The sequence below is a fragment of the Tachypleus tridentatus genome, chromosome 11 (genome assembly GCF_004210375.1).
Source record: "Tachypleus tridentatus isolate NWPU-2018 chromosome 11, ASM421037v1, whole genome shotgun sequence".
NCBI lineage: Eukaryota > Metazoa > Arthropoda > Merostomata > Xiphosura > Limulidae > Tachypleus > Tachypleus tridentatus.
Genome location: NC_134835.1, coordinates 94,620,489 through 94,637,973, shown reverse-complemented (window position 1 = coordinate 94,637,973; position 17,485 = coordinate 94,620,489). Strand labels below are relative to the sequence as shown.

Below are 17,485 nucleotides of genomic sequence, written 5' to 3'. Positions count from 1 at the left end.
AACATCCGAAGGAAATAATTACATTGGTTAACCACACCATTACAAAAATGAAACTGCCTTAGCTGAAGATGACTCCTACCCTGCCAAAATTTATATTTGTGTTCTCTAGTCCTAATACTGTCACTGTTAAAAATGAAAAAAAGGTGATGCATCAACACAATTAATTTCCATTACAGTCTTAAACGACTCAATCAGATACCTTCTAACTCTTCTTTTTTCTAGAGAAAACAAGTTTGGAGATTTCAGCCTCTCCTCGTATAACAACCTCTTCATCCAAGGCACCATTCTAGTATCCCTTGTCTGATCATTTTTCAACAATTCAATGCCTTTTCTAAGGAAAGGAACGCAAGATTGAACATTATATTTCCAATGTGGCCTAACTAGTGGCTTGTACTATGAAATTATAACTTCTTTAAATTTGTGTTCAATATTTATGTAGAGATAACCTGAAATTATATTTACCATACCACGAGCAACAGCATACTGCTTGAATGGCTTTAGAGACTGATCAACTATTGCAGTGAAATCTCTTTCTTTTATCACTCTGTTAAGGTCATTAACATCCAAGTTATAATTCAAACCCACATGCATTTGTTACGTATTATAACTTATTTCGGACGAGTCCCTGATTTATTGTTATTTACGTTAAGTATTATTATTTCAAATAACTGGAAAATTGAATGTGGATTCAAAAGTTAATTAAATGTTAATATGCATTAAATTTACGACACTTGCCAACGAGATTGATACACACAATTTTTCTTTGGGGGGCCGGCATGGCCAGGTGTGTTAAGGCATTCCACTCGAAATCTGAGGGTCGCGAGTTCGCATCCCCGTCACGCCAAACATGCTCTCCCTTTCAGCCGTGGGGGCGTTATAATGTGACGATCAATCCCACTATTCGTTGGTAAAAGAGTAGTCCAAGAGTTGGCGGTGGGTGGTGATGACTAGCTGCCTTCTCTCTAGTCTTACACTGAAAAATTAGGGACGGCTAACACAGATAGTCCTCGAGTAGTTTTGTGCGAAATTCATGGCAGTTTCATGATTATTGAACCGCGCAATACTGTTTTGTTCAAAGCAGGAGAACGTGATTTGTCTGCAGTAGTAGCAGTGACGAAGGTATTCAATCTAAAGCGTCATTATGAGTCGAAGCATAAAGATTTCCACAACGTTGTCGGTGATAAATGAACATCTCGGATTGAATTTCTACGGAGGTCGCTGAATCACCAGCAGAACGTTTTCTCAAAGCAGTCAGCAGATTTAGGTGCAGCATGTAAGGTCATTTACGATATTTCGTTGATGATAGCGAAATCTGGCCGACCGTTCACTGATAGTGATTTTGTCAAGCAATATATGATTACTGCATCGGAAAAGTTGCGTCCGGAAGCAGTTTGCAAGCTACAGACGATAACTTTGAATCGACAGTTCAACGAAGAATTTCACTCCTCTCAGCAGACGTGACGAGGCAGCTTACAAATAAAGCAGCCAACTTTGTCTACTTCTCTTTGGCAGCAGACGAGTCAACTGACATCAGTTCAACAGCACAGCTACTAGTTTTCGTCATCATTTGATATCACAGAGAAACTAATCGGCATGGGTATGCTCTATTCGAGGAGACAGTACGACTGTGTAGTAGTGTTTTATTGGATTTCACCAAACTGGTAAGTGTGACAACTGATGGAGCATCAGCCATAACCAGAGAAAGTAGCGGGCTGGTAGCACTGTTGATGAAGCATCGAGGAAAGCAGAACAGACAGTTGGTGAAGTTGCACTGTATTATTCACCAACAGAACCTGTGCAGTAAAGAACTTGGTTTTCAGGCACTGATGGAATTAGTGACGAAAACCATTAATATCATCAAATCACGAGGTCTCAATGACCGTCACTTTCGAAGTCTTCTTGAAGAAATTGATTCAGACTATGATGACCTTGTGTATCACTGTGAAGTACGCTGGTTGAGTCGAGGGAAGATACTCAGAAGATTCTGGGAGTTGATCGATGAGGTGATAGAATTCCTCAGAAGCAAGAACAAAGACACAGAAGTGATTTCCATGACTAATCCAGCATGGCAAGCTGATTTGACCTTTCTGGTCGACATGACACAACACTTGAATGATCTGAATTTGAAGTTGCAAGGCAAAAATCAGCTTGTCTGTTAGTTTGCAAATCACGTCTCAACTTTCAGGGCAAAATTGCAGTTGTTCCGGCAGCAAGCAACATCAGGCAACTTCGTGCACTTTCCCACTTTTCAGTCACAGCTACAGAAGAATCAGGACATTGACACACAAGTTTATGTTGGAAAGCTAGACACCTTGATTTCCTTCAACTCACGGTTTCATGACTTTGACCAATGCAGATTGTTGATGAAACTTTTTGCTGATCCGTTCAGTGTGTCAGTGGATGACTTGTCAGCAGAATATCAGCTCGAACTTACTAATTTCCAAGCATCTGATGAACTGCGTGCTATTTACTGAGAAAACAGTTTGCTTGACTTCTACAAAACGTTGTCTAATACATTTGCTAATCTGAAAGAGAACGCATTTGTCTACACCAGCATATTTGGCACCACGTACTGCTGTGAACAGGCTTTCTCGCATATGAAACTGAACAAAAACAACACTCGCAATCAGCTGACTGATGATCATCTGGAAGCAGTCTTACGTCTTTCAACGTCAAACATCAAGCCAGACATTTCTAAGCTCGGAGATGACATGTAGCACCATCCATTGCACTGACTTTGTGACGGTTGATGTATCATAACATTTCTTAGGATAATGTGTAATTGTTATTTGTGTGTTCTTAAATGTGATGTCCATCTTATGTGAAGCAACTGTGGGATGATTTTAATCTTCACTTTTTTGTGGCCCCCAACAATTACGAAAAGTCTGTTTGTGGCCCCTGACACAAAAAGTTTGTGTGCCACTGATTTAGATCGCCCCCGCCAAGGGTCATTTACCATGCTCATCTTTGGAAGTGTTTCAATGAATAAACAGTGACATGAATAACTCCAGAAAGAAACTTTCCAGCAAAAAGATAACTTGCTAAGGAGCTCATGGTTTCTGTCGAGATCATTTCCAGAGGATCACTAAGAATAGACCTAACAGCATATTCACTGGACCAACTGCCTAAGAAAATCTCCCTCAGTGTCAGAACTTCAGAAGAATAAGTGATAATAAAGGACATAAGGTCATCCTACCTGTATACCATATGGGTATCAAATGAGAATATCACCATTTATGAATGAACAGTTTTGTTTATTGTTTTATTTCAGTATTAGACTTTTTCACGGAGTGTCACAGTTCAGAAAGAGAGCAATGTTATAAGCTATATATTCAATGTTATGGTTTAGTTGTTTTCATGACGTAGTTATTAATCATAATGATGATGCTGGATCTATAAAATTCGCAAAAGAAGTCCTGGGGTACCTAGAAAGTTCTTGATATTATAATAATATAGAAATTTCGTGAAATTCGGAGAAACGAGAGTACATAATAAATACTAATAATCAGCATGTGAAAGTTCACACAGTATTTAGTGAGTTCATGATATAAGTGTCAGAAAAGCAATGGCTCAGTGGTAAATGTGAAAGTTACCGTATTTATTTAGGTCTTCAAAGATTAGCGAGGAATGATTTTTAATAAGTTTATTCGTAAGTTACACGTATCATTAGCCTCGGCATTTCTATAGAAAAGTTTCTTGTGCTTTTAGTATACTGCAAGTAAAAATAGCCTGTAGAAAATGTTAAAGAAGAAATAAACTAAATTTTTATTGATAAGTGAAGTAAATTTTACATTATTTACACCAACTAATTAAAAAGCAAAACAAAAATACAACTCAACGAAAGAACAAATTGTGACGATGTGTTGATTTGTAGAAATTGACAATGTCAATTTTGATGTACTTGTGAAACTTTGACTCAGACTTTCTTACATACTCTGCGTCTCTAATAAAAAATGTTTTAAATTTATTATATTATATTTATCTATAATGATGTAAAAATAGTTTCCGAAATTGTACTGATAAAATTACTTAAATTTTCAGAAATGTATTAAGCTCCCAAAATAGTTGTAAATATAATGAGTAGCCTAGCGGGTATACTGTTGGATACCACGTCAACAGAAAAAAAAGAAAAAGTAAAGATCATATATCAATGAATTAATATTTTTGACAGTAAACTTTTATGGACAATAATACGCTGATTATGAACATATCATAATACTGATGATAATATTCTGAATATTGTGACGTCTTTATTATTTCTTAAAACAACTATAACTTGAAGATGACTTCACGTAGTGTAAGTTAATCACAGTTTAGAAATTGCTTTGAAAATTGTATTTAGTCTACATTACTATTAGTATACTCATTATTAATTATAGTATTACTGTCGTGACTCATTCAGTGATTCACATTACTTATTAGACTTAGTCACCTTACTATATATTTTTATTAAATTTGTTAATTAATTTTGAATTGTACTAAATAAAATTCTGCGCTTACTTTCAACTGAAGTTAGCTTTGAAATCACCAGCTCTGTTATTTATTATAGTACTGTTTAGTGAGTATAATTTACCGTTGTTCTCGTAACCTAAAAGATGAAGTGTTCTTTATGCTTAATGTATTGATAAATGTTGGTGGTCAGAAAACAATACTAATATTTTAAGATAATTGCATCTTTTTTCAATGTCTGTTTTTTTCAGAATAATATTAATTTATAATTAAACAATAACAAATTTAAAGTCGATATGGATACGTATTGTGTATCTGAACCTTATCTGCAGTTTTCAGTATAAAGATCCTGCTGTCTTATATGAGCTAAGAAGTTGTATGTTAAAACATAACTTATACTTGTTGCAAAATTATATTATTTTATAAAGAGTACTGTGGAATTATCGTAATACCGGATGTGTTTCACAGAGTTCGTCAGGTTTCCCACTCTTTGTAGGAATTGGGAAATATTTTCATTTTAAACATTGTCAGTTAATATTTTCTTGCCTCTAACCTTTTGAAAAATGTGCACAGGATTTTATAAATGTTGTATGTATTTGCTTACCTAGGTCATTTTTATCTAATCATTGGTTGCCTAAGCATTATTATTTCTGACCCAGCATAGCATGGGAAGATGGTTAGGGCATTCAACTCATAATCTGAGAGACATGGATTTTAATTCCTTTCACACCAAACATTGCTCACCCTTTCAGCCATGACAGCATTATAATGTCATAGTCAATCCCACTATTCATTGGTAAAAGAGTAGCCCCATTGTTGGTGGTGGGTGGTGATGACTAGCTGCCTTCCTCATAGTACTACACTGCCAAATTAAGGACAGCTAGTTGAGATAGCCCTTATGTAGCTTTGCACAAAATTCAAAACTAACAAATAATTATTTTTCTATATAATGTCTATAATGTGGTTTTCTTATGTTTATTATACTGAAAGAATCTGTATATATTTTGTGTGCATTATAATTCAATACTTTTGATAAATTTAATACCAGATGGCAGTTATTATTACAAATGTTGCCTAGATACTTATTTTAAAATAGTGTTCTAGAGTTTAACAAATTTTTACTACTCAATACATTGTTGTCTTATGAAGGCTCTGGTAAGAGGGGCAAAAGCTCACAAATAAAAATATTTTAACATAGAAAAAAGTCTGTATAATTCTACATATTTAGTTTAGGTTGCAACATTGTGCACCATTTGCAGATTGCATCATGTATTCCATCAGCATGTGTATAGCTTTAATGAATCAGAAAGCACCATACAATGAGAACTATACCAAATTTATAGCACAAGCATGTTATAATAAACATTTCAGGAACATGGTCACAAGACATCTAACATGCTTTAATTGGCAAGAACAAAACTAGACAACCCAGTTACATATTTTGTGAAATTATTTGGTCATTAAAGTTTTTTTAATGTTAAATGTGTGAACTTTTCTCTTTTGTGGAAATTAAAATTTGTTAGTTAGCATGTATTTAGAGTAATGCTTGATGATACCTGTCAGAATTCTTATCTAAATATTGGAGAGAAGGAGATAAGAAGAGCACTGGTTGAAATATTATGTTTTTCTAGAAAAAACAGTATTAAATTAAAAAATATATATATAAACCTTAAATAGTGTTCAAAGGTTAACACTGTATACTTGTGTATTTCTTGTTTTCATGTAACATACTTTTGAATTTTTCATATAATTGTGGTTATTTTATGGATAAATACAACTGAAATGATTTTATACATTGAATTATGTATTGTTTTAGTCCCTGATGGAAGCTGCAGATGATTTTTCTATAGAATTTGACAGGGGAGAACTTGAAACCCCAAAGAAAACTTTTAAGTAAGTATTTTGTGATTCTTTTGTGTATTGGGTATGAACAATAATAATTTTTCATAGTTATCATTATATGCAAAATATTTTACACATACCTCAAGCCTGTTACCTCATGCAAAACATCATGCAACAATCCTCCACTAAAAAGAGTGCAACACAATCTCAATATGCATGTGGCTTTTCTGCTAAGTTCTTATCACCTCTTGTTTGGAAGTGGTCGATTTCAGATGTTTTTTTGGTTTTGTGCTTTTGTGGGCTTTGCATTTGTAAATTAATAGTTCTAATTCAAAATAGGTTTCTCACAATAACATGTGGTCATATTGTTAATGTTTTTTACTTTAAATTCATTTTCCAGAAGGTTTTTCAAGAAACAATTTCTCCCTTATTACCACCATGTTGAATTGTTTGTCATCTTCAGCTCTTCCTTTACACATGGTTTATCTGTTGTTGGGATCTTCTGGATCATGATGCAGCTTTATCCAGGTTTGTGTGCTACCCACTTATTTAAGAGAATTATGTATGGGCCCTTTTTTGTGATGGTGTGTTTTCAATTGTATATGGAGACTTTGGAATCAGACGTGGAATTTGTGCATCAACATTGTACCCCTTCCTATCTGGTAGTTCACTTGTCACAGTTGGAATGATGATAATCTCCTGTTCCTGTCTTAGTCCTTCTCAGCCCTAACTAGTTTGTTATTCCAGGAGTTCTTCATCTTGTTGTTTTATTCAACTTAAATGGACATAATGCTAGCAGTACCAGTAAATACCTGTTGTGTTCAGGTCCAGTAGAAACTCATTTGTTAACTTGTTGTTCCCCTTTGGCAATCTTTTACAATAGATCAGTATGTTTTTCAGGTTTTGTCAGACAGACTTTTTCTGTAATTTCTTTCCCCACCTCCCTTGTCTAAGTAAACCCTTTTCCTTTCCTCTGCCTTACAATACCATCACTGCCCAGCATCTATCAGAGGCAGCACAAGGAGGTTGTGAGGTGTTGGTCTGTAGCTGAGAAGTTTTATAACATCTACCCTGGAGCTTCTAGCTGTATGTTGGGGACTCACTTCTCTGTCTCTTTTGTTATTATTATTCTTCACAGTTTGAATATCACTCTGTGGTGAGTGATTCTTCACCAGGTATTTTATAGAAATAATCCTAGTGGTCCTCTTTTAAATGCTTTCCAGTGAGTCATTGATCCTTTCATAGATAAGGATAACAAAACTCTACAAATGAAGCCTAATGAGTTACATGCATAAAGACATGAGTACTGTGACTCATAATCAAATAATCACTATGGCTATAAATACACACAAAAATATTACTAGTTTTACTATTAACAGAGCACTGCTTTGATGACTGGAGTGATGTTTCTACCCAATGTCAAGATAACTTTATTCAGTCACACTATTGAGTAGATTTTTAGCTATACAAATGTGCAATCGATATTATGATAACACAAATGCATTTACTATAACTGAAGGTAACTTGCCAAATACTTGAACAACTAGCCAGTCTTTCTATAATACCTCAGCATACTCAATACAGGTAAAAATACCCAAGAGTTTAATGTTTGTTATCAGCAAATATTACTATTTATGCTTTTGCCAATATAATTATCAGCAAATATTTACCATTTATGCCCTCTTTTAATATTATTAATGTAAATTAGAAGAAAAAAACCTCTGATTCACTGTTGGTCTTTGTGTGAAACAACATGTTTTAGCATTATAGTTTGCTTGTTGGACAAGTGGGTCTATTTTGTTCACATTGTTTGCTATAATCCTAGAAAAGCACACCAGAAGTTTTCTAGGAAGCTCTATAAGCTCCTTAAAATTTCCGAATTTATAAGTCTAACACACACACTCAGAAATATTTAAAAATACAGATCTCTAAACTGTAAACCAAAACTATAGTACTATAAACACATGTATACATGTCCTTTTAATTCACAAATTCAGTCAGATTATGAAGTAACACATTTAAATTAATACAGTGATATCATTACAGCTGTAGAAAAAATATATAATACAGGGTGTTTGGAAAGTCACTGTGCAGTTTTGAAAGCAGAGATAATAGCATTTATTCAGTCTATTTCAAGCCAGCAACTGATAGCAGTGTTTAGAAACAAAATAAGAAGGATCCAGGCCTGTATTGATGCCAACGGGGGTCACTTTCAACATTGTTTATAATTGTCATTCATATTTACCTCCTGTATTCTATATTGAAACATGTCTGTTAATAAATATATATGTGCACAGTGACTTTTTGAACATCCTGTAGAATAAATGTTACAAAAAAGCTTTAGACTAGTTTTTATATATATATAAATATAAACCATGATGTTAGAAAAACACATAGGTTCAAGAAGTCTTGATAGAAATTAAATAAAAACCCTATTACCCAAGTCCTTTCAAAAGGTGGATCTTTCTTCTGAAGCATAATTTATATTTATTTCCTTTTTTTTTTATGATTGTTACAATGTTAGTTAAGTGACAGACCCCATAATAAGTATAGAAAATAATATAAAATATAAAGCCTTATGAAAAACAAAAGTTTGAAATGTATTTAGGAAGTTTAAATAATTATGGAAATAATATTTGTGATTTTTGAGATGAAGAATAGTTTTTTTTTTAATTGTGACAAGAAATCACTTTGCACTAAGAAGAAAGGTCCACCTTTCTAAAGCACTTGGGTTATAGGAGTTTTATTTCATTTATATAAATATAATAGTATACTGTCTGTTGTATGTCTCTCTAACTATACAGGATGTGGATGGATCTTTACCAAAATGGAGGGGGTACATGCAGTTTCTATGGGAATTTGTGTTTTTTACCACTACATTCCCCATGTAGAGAGATTTTCACCAAATTTGGTATAGAGGTTCATTGGGCCTAGTGGGAGATGCATATAAATTTTCATTTCTGCATTTTGTGGTTTCTGTGGGTGATTTTGTCTTTTTTACCACTACCGCACCTCCTGTGGATGATTCTTCACCAAATTTGGCATGAAGGTTTGTTGGGTTGACACAAAGATATATCCAAATGTGAGGTTTCCACATTTTGTATTTTGCAGTTTTATGACATTTTGGCATTTTCTACAATTAAATGTAAAGGAAGAAACTTTTCATGTTCTAAAGTAACCTTTTATTAATCATGAATTTACATAACTTTCAACAAGGGAATGGATACTCCAGCTAATGTGTGTGTGTACATATATATATCAAACATAATTTTAGCTTGTGGCAGCTTAAAATATAAACCATGATTTCTTTTATCAGCTCTTTCATGTAGTATGCTACATACTTTGTAAAATCTTAATATTTAAGAGTTAAAACTATAAAATACATAAAAATTAATATTTATCAAGAGTTTAGATGTAAAATACAGTATGTGATACTCCTGTCTAAATTGAATTTGTTGGTGGCAGCATTATGTTAATGGATATGTGAGATTTCTTGTAAAAAAAGTGTATGAAAAGTGTATGAAAAGTTTTGTAAAACTAACAACGAGCAATAAAGTTATGTTTTTGAGTCATGGTTTTATTTAATAAATGACCTGCTTTTGATTTCAATACTTAATCTTGTTTTTTCATTTCTAATTGTAAACCTCTTACAAAGGCAATAGGCAGATATTTAAGAAGAAAAATGTAATTTATATTTTAATATTTCACATCTTATGAATCAGAAGACATCTAAAAGTTCAACCTTCAATCAAAGTTTTTACCTTCAGAACATTTTAAGAGCCTAATCTGCATTGTAACATTTCACCCTTAACACACTATAATGACAAAATCTATGCTGTTACTTCTAACATTATCAACCAGTTGTTTCTTATAAGTCCTTTATGATTCTTAATTTCTGTTTTTTCTTCACCAAATTCCTAACTTGTTTATAGTTCTATAAATTTTCTATCCTATCTATCAACTTAAACTTCCAAAATCTTGTAGCATTTATCCTTGATTTTCTCCTTCATGTCTGTAAAAACTTTCTCATATTTGCTTTTCCCTGTCATTCTTTTATGTTTTTGGGGGAACAAGTAAATTTTTTGAATTAAAAGCAATTTATTTATTCTTTTAAATTTCCCCCATCTGAGTTTTTAATGCATTATCCTAATTCACTGATACTAAATGCTGTTCGTATTCACTTATCCTTAAACTACTTCTAGCCATAATGAAGTTTTCTGTTTAACAACTAGGCTTTATTTGCTATTAATAATCTTCTTTTATAGTTTATATATGAAAGCATAGATAATTCAAAAACTAATACCCCCTATTAACTAATACTTGTTCTGTTAATTATTAACATTATTATTGCAGTTGGAATGCAAACCATATATATGTATTTAGTTACACATAACTAAATGTTTGTTTAAAAATCAAATAAGGCTAATATTGTCTTATGAAAAATATATGTTATTATAATCACACTTGCAAACAAAAGGCATTCATAGTATCACAATTAATATTCTAACACTTGGCTAATTATCGTTTGACCACTACTTTAATGTATTCCAGTGGTGAATACCTGATGAATTCTGGTAGTGAGTGAAATGCATTGTCAGGAATAGACATGGTGGACATTTCACTGGAACTAGTTTATTTTTTCCTTCTGCGTCTGTTGTTAAGCATTATGGAAAGATACAGTTGTTGTTACAAAGCAAGGTGAGATGTCTGGGTTACTGTAAAGCTATTTATTCAGGATCTCAATCACATCATTGATCCATCTCCTCCTGAGTTGCCCTCTTGCTTTGAATTCATTTATTTTCCTATAATATTACTAAGCAACCAAACTGTTTAATACTTTTGGGGGGTGTTCTAACCATTTCTCTAACCCATATATTTTTTTATCTTGTATTTTCTACTTATGTTAGCAGTTTTCACAAGCATCTAATTTTACAAGTGATGATTTTATGTTCTTAATTTTTAGTAAGAGTCCAAGTTTGCCATTGGTAACATAAGATTGGTACAAAGATGGGGTGTGTGGTTTAAATGAAATTTTATCATATGCTGTTCTTCTTTGAAACTGTAAGGGAACAGTTATAGAAAACAGTGTTTTAAAAAAATCTGATAAGCCCAATACAATTATCCTATAGGAAGTATACTTTATTATAATATTCAATAACTAACACTGCCATTATTAAAAATAAGAAAGGTTAGATATAATGGTCTAATGTAGTAATTTTAGACTTAGTTGTACTTAACTAACTCAATTACATTTTTAAAAAAATATTTTAAACTTTCATAATAATTATTCTCTTCAAAAAATCAACTACAAGCATTTTCAATTTCTCAGTCTTGAAACTAAAAGAAATTTGTAACATTGCAAAATGTTGATATTGAAAAAAAAAATCTGGATTATATAATTAGACAATAGGACATATTAATATATTTAATAATAGTATGAAAGAGATGCATGCCACTTGCATGATATTGTTATAAATGTTTAATATAGATATTGTAATACATTGTTTTTTCTTAATATGTTGAAAAAATTTGTAAAAATGTCCAGTTATTATTTACTGGACCATCTATTTCTTTTAGGCACCCTGTAGCAGTTTTCTTCCATCTGGTTTTTCGTATCTCAGCTGTCCTTGCATATCTACTGTGTGAATGGTTTAGTAATAGTTTCATTGCAAGTTTTGTCTTTATTGTTCTACTTCTGTCCATGGACTTCTGGACTGTAAAGAATATCTCAGGAAGGCTACTTGTTGGACTAAGATGGTGGAACTATATTGATGATAGTGGCCAAAGTCATTGGGTTTTCGAAAGTCGTAAGGTAAGCACTTCTGTTCCTGATTTTGAGATGTCCATGATCCATTCAAACTTAGTTTTTATCTATAATAGTTTAGTAGTATTTTGTACTTAACATTTAAGTCTAACAATAAGTAGCTTAGTTTTTAGTAAACAATTTTCTTCATTAGATAGATTTTATAAATACAGTACTTACCTCTCTTACAAGATTAGCTATTCACATGCAGTGCTGACCTCTATATGCCAACTGTTTCTTTATACATGCAACAAGCCTTCTGCTCCCCGCTATTGGAATTAGATGATTCCATCATGTCTTTCATGCAAATCATCATGCATCACTTCTTCACCAATAGGAGCATGACATAATCATGTGATACCATCTATATGTTAGACTATCACTTCTCATTTGGCAGCACTTGTGCGTGGATGTTTTTTTTTGTTTCAAGTTTCACATTAAGTTTTAGTATACTTGCAAAGTGGTTTTCATTTAAATTACTTCCAAATTTCCCCTCGGTGTAGATTCCTGTACGTGGTGAGGGGACCTCCCAGGGAAGGTTCTGTTCTTTCAGTTTACCTCCTCTGGGATCTAAACGTCCACCCACGTGTTTGCCATGCATGGTGACCTGTGAAGGGAAGGAGAGGATCTTGGTGGTTGAGGGGTCCAACCCTAACACACCACTTTGACCTTGAATTCCTGTAGACGGGCGGCCTTGGGTCAATCGGCTGGTCCACTTGGGCTAGAGTCAACCAAATACCAGTGTAGGATGTTCTCAACGGGTGTTGTGGACATTGTGTCTGATGCTGGTGTTTGGGTAAAGTGCTCATGAAACCCTGGCGTTGCTGCAATGTCCTTGCATGACATTGTAGTGTGTCCCCTCGTAGGGCTCCATGGTGGGTGGGGTCAGTGGGTACCGAAATTTTCCTTTTTTCCTGTGGATCCTCCAACAAAAAATTTAAATAAAATAGTGAAAAAACAGTCAATAGGTAAACGACCACATCTTGAAGACTCTGAGCAGCAATCTTCAATATCTGTAACACCTGTACCCCATTTTCTTATATTACATTCTCTTTCAGAAAAACCTTTAGGGCAAATGTCCCCCTTTTGCTGGCTCTCCAAAGTCAGTAAAGAAGCTTCGATCTGGATACATATTGGTTGAAACATCCACATCCCAACACAGTGAACTCCTCTTGAATTCAAAGGCAATTGGGGATATACCTATTGAGGTTACCCCTCATGCTACCTTGAATTCATCACGAAGAGTTATTGTTGAGAGTGATTTGAAGAACGTCCCTGAGTTGGAGATTCTCGCTGGTCTCTCCACTCAAGGAGTTTCTGCAGTGAGGCACATCTCCACTTGCAAAGATGGAGTTACACTGCCGACAAATATCCTCATTTTGACATTTACATTACCACGTGCACCTGCCACCATCAAGGCAGGTTATCTAATTTGCAGGGTATGGCTGTACATTCCAATCCCTCTCCGATATTTCCAATGTCAGAGGTTCGGCCACTCAAAAACGTCCTGTCGTGGTTCCCTGACATGTGCTCGTTGTGGTGGCAAGGATCACGATTCCTATGAGTGTGACACGGACCCACATTGTGTCAACTGCAATGGTTCCCACCCTTCCTACTTTCGTTCTTGCTCAAAATGGTTGGAGGAAAAAGAGGTGCAGCTTTTGAAAATGACTCGTAACATTAGTTATCCTGAGGCTCGGAAATTGCTGTCCGCCACTCCATCTCGGACATATGCTGCTGCACTTCGTTCTACAACTACAGTGGGAGTGCAGACAGATCTTTTTGTGTCTCCAAGAGAATCGTTTTTAAAACAAATGAAAAGTCTTTTGACCTCCATGGTTAAAAAGGTTGATGAATCGACTTCCACACCCATCTCTGTTCCTCCCATACATTCCAACAAACCTCAAGATCCACATCCTTTGGTTTCAAATACAGGCATTTCTTCTGCAACATCTTTGGCACTATTGGTTGATCAGCATGTGCCCACCCTATCTTTTGTCACTCAACACACCCTTGGAGGCCATAGCCATCTGTGTTTCCTTGGGTCATACCATCACTGTTTGTTCTCTCTACCTGTCCCCTGGAGAGACATATGATCAATCAGACCTTGATGCTCTCGTTGAACAGTTGCCATTTCCATTTCTAATTCTGGGGAACTTTAATGGACATCATCCCTTCTGGGGAAGTGCTGTTATTTGATAGGAGGGTTCGCTCTGTAGAGCGTATGCTCTCTGTTCACAATCTTTCTCTTTTCAATACTGATTCTTCCACTTATTTTCATGCATCTAGTCAGTCCTTTACCACTATTGATCTCTTGGTTTGCTCCCCTTCATTATTTTCTCAATTTTCATGGAGGGTTGACAAGAATTCACTAGGCAGTGGATTTTCCTATACTTTTGAGAGAGACTGGCCATGGTCGAAGCCACCCTACCCGCTTGCCTCGGTGGAAGGTGGATCAGGCAGACTGGTCCACTTTCACTGCTCTTGCAGAACTTGATCCTGCCATTGTGAATCAGCCATCAATAGACGACTGTATGGCAGCTGTAACAGTTTGCATTATACAAGCAGCTACTCAGTGTATTCCTAAAAACTCGACACGTTTTCCACGATATCCTCATTCGTGGTGGAATCCTGAATGCTACTTGGCACGGAAGGCTAAAAAAAGGGTCTGGGATACTTTCCGTAGATATCCCACACTTTCGAACTGCATCGCTTTCCAACGGGCTCGTACACATGCTAGGTGGGTAAGATGTCAAAGCCAGAAGGAATCTTGGATTAAGTTCACAACTAGCATATCTTCTACCACCAGTTCCAAGGTCATATGGGACAGGATTCGAAAGATCAATGAACACTACAATTCTGTCCCCTCTCCATCTTACTCTTTGATGGCCAAGAGGTAGTTGATGTCTGGAGCATCGCCAATACTCTAGGTGAAAGCTTTTGCTGGGTATCTAGTACTTCTGCTTGTTCCTCCACCTTCTTGGCCATCAAGACTCGAGCAAAGCGTTAACCTCTTTCCTTTCAAACTAACTGTCTCTTTGACTATAATTGTTCCTTTACACTGGTAGAACTGAAAATGTCCCTTCATTGATCTGGTAGTACATCTGTTGGACCTGATAATGTACACTATGACATGCTGCGCTATGTCTCTCCTGCTTCTCTTGATATTCTTCTAATTGTTTTTAACCGGATCTGGCAGGAGAATGTTTTTCCTGATGCCTGGCACCTGGCTATTATCTTACCTTTCTCTAAACCTGGGAAAGATCCGAAGATTCCTTCAAACTACCGTGCAAATGCTTTGATGAGCTGTCTCTGTAAGACCTTAGAGAGGATGGTTAATGCTCATTTTGTTTTGTTCTTCAAATCAAACAACCTCTTCTCACCCACCCAGTGTGGGTTCCGATGACAGCACTCCACCACGGACCACCTAATTCGACTTGAAACATCAATCAGAGAAGCCCTTCTCAAATGTCAACATCTTGTATCAATATTCTTTGACATTGAGAAGGCTTATGACACAACATGGAGGTATGGCATTTTGCGAGACCTCCGTATATATGGGTTATGTGGCCATTTACCTATGTTTATTAAAAATGTTTTAATGAACAGGAGATTCCAAGTTCGTGTGGGTTCGACGCTTTCCCATTCTTTTGTACAGGAACGTGGGGCTCCTCAGTGCTGTGTTTTGAGTGTCACACTTTTCAGTATAAAGATAAATGCCATCACTGAACAAATTCCTCTCACTGTTGCAAATGGGCTCTATGTCAACGACTTTCACATCTCGTGGCAGTCGTCGAACATGAGATATATTGAGCGGCAACTACAAACTACCCTCAATCGTGTACTGAAGTTGACTACTGTGAACGGCTTTAATTTTTCTCTCTCTAAAACCGTTTGCATGCACTTTTGCCACCAACGGAGTATTCACCCTGATCCTGAACTCCGTATCGGTGAAGTTTCACTGCCAGTGGTCCCTGAGACCAAGTTCTTGGGGCTTATCTTTGACCGTAAGCTGACCTTTATACCACACTTAAAGCAGCTATGGGTCAAATGCATAAGAGCTCTAAACATCCTCTGGGGAGCAGATCGATGTTCTTCGTTAAAGATATATCATGCTCTTATTTGTTCAAAACTCGACTATGGATCAATGGTCTATGGCTCTGCCAAACCCTCAACCATAAAAATGCTGGACCCCATTCATCATCAAGGCCTCCGGCTCTGCATTGGGGCTTTCCGCACCTCCCCAGTTCACAGCGTATACGTAGAATCTCATGAACTTTCTCTGCACCTTCGCTGTTTGCAACTGTCTTTACTATATTCTTCGAAACTTTGTTCTTTAACAAAGCATCCCACCTGGGGATGTGTTTTCCTTCCTCAGTGGGCCTTACTTTTTCAGAACAGACGATCTGCCATTGCTCCTTTTGGCCTTTGCATCCAGGCGCAATTGGATGAATTGGATCTGTCCTTGGATAACATTGCAGAATCCACTAATCAGCCCATCCCCCCATGGCTTATTACAGTCCCCAAATGTGACCTTTCTTTAAGTCATCTGAAAAAGGCAGATACTCCCGATTGGAAGTATCGTCTTTTATTTACTGAACACCTTTCAACAATCATTCCATTTCAATTTATACAGATGGTTCCAAATCAGGTAATTCTGTGGGCTCTGTCATGGTTTGTTGTGGTTCGGTAGTTGCGCACAGAATCCCCTCTATGGCTTCTGTGTTCACTGCTGAACTGTATGCCATATCTGTTACCCTGGATCATATTGAAGCTGAGCAGTACTCTGACTGCACTATTTATACTGACTCGCTTAGTTCCCTACTGGCCTTGGAATCACTTCATGGTGGCTCACACCCTGTTTTCGCTGATATTCAAAACCGACTGGCCCATTTCTCGTTAACATCTACTTCTATTCAGTTTTTCTGGATACCAGGCCATGTTGGTATTTGTGGGAACGAGCTTGCAGACATGGCAGCTAAATATGTCTGCTTCAGCACCATCACTTCTATGCCTATTCCGTACATGGACTATGGTGTTGTCTTCAAGGCTCGGCTCCATGCCAGCTGGCAGTCTACTTGGAGTGAGCAACGTGACAACAAGCTTTTTCAAATAAAACCCTATATTGGGCTTTGGCCGTCTAGCTTCCATAAGGTTCGGAATGAGGAAGTTGTTCTAACTAGACTACTCATTGGTCACAGTTTTTTAACTTATCGTTTTCTTTTATCTGGAACTGATGCACCACTGTATAGTTTGTGTAACACTCAAATCACTGTAAGCCACATTTTACTTTCTTGCCATTGTTACAACTCTCAACAACAGTACTATTTTAAACATGTTTTGTCTCAAGGTTTGTCTGTAACATTTGACAGTATTATTGGTGATGGTGAC

The 17,485-nt window shown here is 35.9% G+C and overlaps 1 protein-coding gene across 3 annotated transcripts in view; it reads left to right on the top strand.

Annotated features, from left to right (window-relative positions):
• The first annotated feature begins 4,087 nt into the window (after positions 1-4,087).
• Positions 4,088-17,485, top strand: part of LOC143232813 (Golgi apparatus membrane protein TVP23 homolog B) — a 37,931-nt gene continuing 24,533 nt past the window's right edge. The window contains exons 1-3 of one of the 3 annotated variants that reach the window (XM_076468719.1): positions 4,088-4,297; positions 6,266-6,342; positions 11,869-12,103. In XM_076468719.1, coding sequence (XP_076324834.1) covers positions 4,283-4,297; positions 6,266-6,342; positions 11,869-12,103 — 327 coding nt within the window. In that variant the 5' untranslated portion in view covers positions 4,088-4,282. Of the gene's footprint in view, positions 4,298-4,369; positions 4,559-6,265; positions 6,343-11,868; positions 12,104-17,485 lie in introns of those variants that run through there. The other 2 variants (XM_076468717.1, XM_076468718.1) reach the window with 2 other exon arrangements.